The 6,824-nt window shown below is 40.9% G+C and overlaps 1 protein-coding gene across 1 annotated transcript; it reads left to right on the plus strand.

The window, feature by feature from the left end:
* Window positions 1-302: 302 nt before the first annotated feature.
* Window positions 303-2,876, plus strand: irx3a (iroquois homeobox 3a). Its single transcript, XM_079294002.1, has 3 exons — window positions 303-748; window positions 1,365-2,409; window positions 2,556-2,876. Exons 1-3 carry the CDS (start codon window positions 530-532, stop codon window positions 2,609-2,611), a joined length of 1,320 nt encoding a protein of 439 aa, XP_079150128.1. The 5' UTR covers window positions 303-529; the 3' UTR covers window positions 2,612-2,876.
* The last annotated feature ends 3,948 nt before the right edge of the window (window positions 2,877-6,824 follow it).

The raw sequence follows: 6,824 nt of genomic DNA on the forward strand, positions 1-6,824 counted from the left end.
TCAAATAAGAGCTCGCGACGTCAGTGCACTTATCCGAGAAAAGAGAGCAAGGGAGGGAGGGGAGCGAGAGAGAGGGAGAGAGAGAGAGAGCGAGAGAGAGAGAGAGAGAGAGAGAGAGAGAGAGAGAGAGAGAGAGAGAGAGAGAGAGAGAGAGAGAGAGAGAGAGAGAGAGAGAGAGGGTGGCTGTTTGGTGAGCGGTGTGTATGAGAGGGGTGAGATTTGAGAAATAGGAGGGGCTTCTAAACGACTAGAAATGTCAATCTGAGCAAGGGAGTCCCAATAATCTAAAGCAATCTGTAAGGACCTGACCTTAGTCCATCCAGATCAATAGGGAAGTGAGGGTGGAAAGAAGAAGAGGAAGAAATAAGGGGCGCAACCGGATCGTTTACACTGGCTGTTACCGAGGAAATATAGACTTCCCTTGCTTGCACCTTTTGTTGCTCACATGCTCACACTGTAAAAGTGGATATCGAGGCAATTCCCTTGCTTTGTGTGATTGCAGCAGACTTTTTCCCCTTTTCCTACCGCCATGTCTTTCCCTCAGCTGGGATATCAGTACATCCGACCGATATACCCGCCGGAGCGCCAGGGGATCGCCAGCAATGCCCGGGCCGGGACAGAGCTCAGTCCGTCCGGCGCACTCTCCAACGTCCTCTCCACTATGTATGGATCGCCTTTCGCCGCAGCAGCGCAGGGCTACGGAGCGTTTCTGCCCTACTCAAACGATATATCAATTTTCAATCAATTGGTAAGTCACTCTGGTCTCTCTTAAGTCATCCATAACTTTTTACCTCATACTTGAAATGGTGAGAAATGAACAAGTCTCCCGGAGAGGTTTATTGGCACTTTTTGAGCGTAAACTTTTTGAGCGCCGTGGTCTGGGTTACTTTGTGGCTGAATCTTTCGTGAAATTGAGTTAAAAGTGGTTAAAAAGTAACACATTAACAAACTGCGTTTCGGGCTTATTGTTACATCATTTCCTGAAAGTGATGGCAAAAGAGTTAATAAAATGCTGCAACGTGCTGTGCAGGTTTACATAGATGGGGAATAAGTGCATAAAAGTAAAGTCTTGTCCGCGTAAGTGTTTCGCTATAAATATAAAGTGCATTTAAAATATTTATTTTTTTCATTCAGTTGCTAAGTTTGTGGTATAAATAACGTTTTGACTTGAACAAAAATACTTTTATTTTGTTTTGAGTTGTGTTTGTTTACACTTCAATAATAACCTCGATGTTGTTTTATTCCCCTTGTAATACTATGTGGCTTGATTTATCATAAAGAATAATTCCAGACAAAGTATCCTATGGCATTCATATTTTAAGTCTCATAAATCCCTCTGACTCTGTGATTCTTTGTCTTTGCAGGGTGCTCAGTATGAACTCAAAGACAGCCCCGGTGTCCAGCACCCAGGGTTCGCCCACCATCACCCTGCTTTTTATCCATATGGCCAATATCAGTTCGGTGACCCATCCAGACCCAAAAACGCCACCAGGGAGAGCACCAGCACCCTGAAGGCCTGGCTCAGCGAGCACCGCAAGAACCCCTACCCGACCAAGGGCGAGAAGATCATGCTGGCCATCATCACTAAAATGACCCTCACCCAGGTGTCCACCTGGTTCGCCAACGCCAGGAGGAGGCTAAAGAAGGAGAACAAGATGACCTGGGCCCCTCGGAACCGCACCGACGAAGAGGGAAATGTTTACGGCAGCGATCACGAGGGGGAGGAGGGGGACAAGAGGGAGGACGAGGAGGAGATCGACTTGGAGAACATCGACACGGAAAATATTGAGAACAAGGACGACTTGGACGACCAGGACGACCTGCATTCAGATATTAAACTTGACGGGAGGAGTGACTCTGAGATTTCGGACGGCTATGAGGATTTACAAGGGCCCGAGCAGAGGTTTCTAAAAGCTGTGGGGAAAGAGGGGAAAGACGTGGAGAGGGGAGGAGAGCACTTCCACAGCCACCCTCACCACCACCATCACCACTCTTCTTTGGACACCAAAGCGTCCCAAGCAAACGGGGAACCGCTCAAACTGAATCCGGTGTCCGTTAGCTCGCCGCCCTCAGAGAACAACCCTGCCCCGGCCCAAAAGCCAAAGATCTGGTCTTTGGCAGAGACAGCCACGGCCCCTGACAATCCGCGCAAATCGCCACACATGAACGGCAGCAACTCCGCAGGTCCGGCCGCGCAGACCATAATCGCCCCACATAGACTCATCTCTTCTTGTCCCGTTGGGAAAATGCAGAACTGGACAAACCGAGCCTTCTCGGCGCATCAGCTGGCTTTACTGAACTCAAATCATTATCTGGGACTGGCAAACCAGGCCACTGCCACCGGCCTGGCCCTCTACAGCAGCAGGCACACGGAGGACAAGAGTCATAGTTCAGAGACGTCAGTCACAGGTACATGTCCCCGACACTGAGACGCGCATGTATAGATAACTACAAAAACAAAGACACTAGTCCATTGCCCGTCATTCATTTATATTATTTTAGACCTCCTTTTGCCTCATTGCCTGTTCATGGATTTTGTTTCTCTCTCTCTCTAGGCCACACAGATGAACAGTGTTACAATATAATAGCTTACAGAATACAGTGTGTTTGATGTATGCGTGTGTGCGTGTGTGCGTGTGTGCGTGTGTGCGCGTGTGGTGTGTAACAGCTTTGAAAAATGTCGGAGAGAATTATGAAAACCTCATCAGAAAGCATTTAAGAAAAAAAAAAAGTCAAATGTTGAATTGGGTGAAAAGTGTTCTTAATATTCGTGTCCGTTTCCTCCTTTATTTGGTATTGCTACATCCATGGGAGATTGAGGCCCACGTGCTTGTATTCAATGGTATACATAAAGCCCTCGTCCTATTAAGACAACTAGTTTTCAACACTAAATTCACTCAAACCCGGGATGGGCTCTATAGTCAGTTCAATGAATGCATTTTAATTTGCATTGCCACAATTTCAGAGAGATCTAGTGCCTTGGATGCAGAGACAAAAAGTTGTTAAAAACAGCTTTCACCCAGTTCAAAGATAGCGAGGCTGTCAATTGATGACATTTGGGAATTTCCTTTTTTGACGCCATATCACATTTTCTTTTTTAAACGCAATATTTACCCAAATGAGCTTTTATTCGAAGATACTTTTTTTTTCATCCCTGTGTTTGTGCGCATGTGTTTTTTCGTCAAGGCCTATGTTACACTTACTTGTTTGGTCATGCAAATGAGCTCAATGCAAATTCACTACAAGCTCGTTTTTGAAAGGCAATTGTCACTTTTATATTATTTTGTTTTTTTTCCCGAGGCTATTATTCGTAGGATTTCTTTTTAGATCAATCCAATTTTTTTTCTGTTACCCCTGTGTATTTCAGGCCTCAGAATCAACTAAGCAGCGGTGATTCTTTCGGCTCTCTCCTCTCCATAACCTCACACCAATCCTCTTTATTCCTTTTTTTTTTATTTGAATATGGAATGTAAAATAAGAATAATACATCTCTGTATACTTACATTGTAAGCATGTCCTGTGTAAAACTGCTAATGTAATAATGTATGAACCTGTAGTCTGTGAGTTTTTCTTTTCCTTTTTGTAAGTTCTGTGAGGATTTGATGTTCAAATGTTTTGTATATAAAGTTAAGAATATGTACATACTTGTGAACCAAATTGTACAAGAAAGTCTATATTTTGGCTAATAAATGAACTGCTGCAACTTTAAGAAATTGCAGATTTTTGGCCGAGGTATTTTGACAGCTGCTTTTGATGGTGGCTGTTGTTGTGCACTGCAGCTTGAATTGCATTGCTTTGGTATGTATTTGTATGTGTGTTAGTGGACAGCCTAAGGCACAGACTTCATCCGCCGTGGCAGTGATAAGTAAATATTCGAGAGGGATTTATCACACTTTTGTAGTGGAGGGACTTAAGGCTAATTAGCCAGTGTTGCGGCATATATTTGGATATTAATATTGTGGGATTATCCTTACAGAGACGTAAAATGAATAATTCTTTCATTCATTTTCGTCTGAAATTGTATGGTTTATAAAGAGATTTTAGGTAATGAATCACTGTTGTATGATCGCTGCTGTTCGGTAAAAGCGGTTCAGCTGATCCAAGGATGGATTTTGGCTTCGCACAGCAACTCCCAGATCTCATCATGCTCAATTTGCAATGCTTTTGCTCTTCACATATATCATACAAATGGTCCTCCACCAGCGCTGCTCTTTGGTATAATTGTAATATATGGTAGCTGTAGAACCAATAATAACATCATTTATTTTGTTTGCCCGTGACGTGATCATTTGCATGTGTGTGAGACCTTATCAGAGGAAGTTTATGCAAACTTAGTGTTGGAGCTCCCTCTACAGTCACATGCAGTCGGCCATGTTCTGGTGCACTCACACACACACACACACACACACACACACACACACTCAGAGATTGAGCTCATAGTGTGAATTTCCTTCGGCGCATTTCTAATTTATCCATCAGTTGTGATATAAAATTCGATAGTACATTTTGCTCTTATTAATCTGTCACAATATCGGACCTTTTTTAACGTGTTTTCAAGCCTTGGCGTTGTGATTTTATGATGTACAACCGCAGTGCATATGTCACAATTAATCACTTGTTTTGATGCGTCAAAAAGCAAGCATATATACATATGTTTAAAAGGCAAGAAAAATAAATAATTGATGTTAATTTTAGCCCAAACGATCAAACATGTCTTGTCAAAAAACAAAGAGGCGTTTTCAGTTTGGGTTACAACAACAACGGGCAACAATTAGGCATAAACATTATGCAAATATTTACCAAAACGTACAATAAAGCAAATCTTGTCAAATAGAACAAGTCGATCAAATTCAGCTTTTTTTTTACAGTCGCCACTAGCTCGAGTATTAAACAGTATTGTATATTAAACAGTATTGTATGGCTGCCATGCTTAGCTTGAGAATTACAGGACTTCTCAATCATCCTTAAAAGAGCATTCAATCGTTTCACTTCATTCCTGCAGTAAGATGAGATAAAAGGTTAAAACAAGAAAAGAAAACAAGAGAGAAAAATACCGTCAATATTTCTATTATTCAAATTTTGCCGACATGAAAAAAAATCTCTCCAGCTTTAGCTGAAACATTAAAGTCGTATGCAAATTGTTGCGTTTCATCCAACTTATTTAATAACATAAAATAAATGTTGAACACGTCCAGAAATGTATTTTAGGAGACAAACTTCGATTTCCTAATTCATCCTACTTAAAACGAAACGCATCCTTTTCGATGATATTGTCATTATTTATTCATTTCAGATTCATATTTATTTTCATAGTTGAAATGTTAAAGGACTTGGTTTCATGATTGCTTTTATATTTTAAAAACGCAAAAAAAAACAGAGACAACAGTCTGTCACACATTCCTCAACGTGACTTAGATGGTCAACGAGGACTTCTATCTTTTAAAGTCTGCCATTCAGAGCAGCAAAGGCAGATGAAAAGTGCTCGAGCCGTATCCTCTCGGTTTAGGATACGTTTTAAACAAACCCCAAGTCAGCCGAGGGAAAGACTCCGGAGCCTTTTGAGCTCCGCTCACCATGTTGCCTTCCTGTCTAATCAATTATCTTCCTTAAGAGCCCGATCTCTCCGCGCGATGCATATTAATAAGAGGCATCAGCCAGCTGATTGATTGTAATCGTGTTTTTTTCTTTTTTTTGTACATTCTTGCCCACTTCCTTTTAGGAAGTTGCTTTGAATGACCAGTACAGTTTATTATTATACAATAAAAAGGAAAATTCTTTTTATATATATATATATATATATATATATATATATATATATATATATATATATATATATATATATATATATATATATATATATATATATATATATATATATATATATATGGAATTTTACAAGGAAGGAAACAATCGAATCATAATTTAAAAAAACATTATATAGACAGTATATGTAAAAAAAATCAGTTTGATAAGCTTCACCATGACTGATGTCATTTTATTAAACACGTTTTAAATATAAGGTGGGCTGTAAGGGTAGCTGCATGTGAGCACAGTGAACCTTATAAATAACAATGCTTATTCCCTCACTGTTCACAGGACGTTTTCTCCTGAGGGGCCCAGAACAAGCCACCTCTTGATCATGGGGATTCAATTGAAATGCTAGTGAAGGGCCAGTGATCGTGTCTAGAGCTCAGGGCCTCTCCTCTGATCAGTGCATGAAATTAGGGATTAAAATGCCTCGGCAGAAACAAAGTAATCATGGCTGCTTATGTCGCCATACGTGTCCAACCTGCTCCCGGTTACAAAGAGCAAATGGAATGCATGAGCTAACATTTTGCTCTGAGCTACACACAGACCATTTCCAGTGGGGCACGGTGTGTCACTCGTTTCCTCGCACGTTAAGTGGATGTTCTCCTGGCTAATGAGCAATAATCAACATTGACTCCTCTTCTTATTTTCTGAGGTCCAGGCGGCGTTGAATGCTCAGAGTCTGCGGGGCACACTTGTACTCAACTGCCTCAAAAGCACAGGGTAATCTATTCCACATGAGATGGGAAGATATTAAAGAAGATGGAATTAAACATATAGGAGCTGGAGGCTTAATAGCTAAAATAATCAAAATGTGATGATATGGATTTTCAGATTCAGATATCCCACCTTATAAAGCATATAGCTCCTCAATTATACTCACTGTCTTGTAATTATTTATAAATATAGATGATTCTGTAGCATGACGAGTGTGGGAACGTTTTTGACATCGTTGAAATAAATTACACTTCATTTCTAATCACATTATGTTGCCATGAATGCTGTTGACTGCTGCT

The sequence above is a fragment of the Melanostigma gelatinosum genome (genome assembly GCF_949748355.1).
Source record: "Melanostigma gelatinosum genome assembly, chromosome: 2".
In the NCBI taxonomy this organism is placed as follows: domain Eukaryota; kingdom Metazoa; phylum Chordata; class Actinopteri; order Perciformes; family Zoarcidae; genus Melanostigma; species Melanostigma gelatinosum.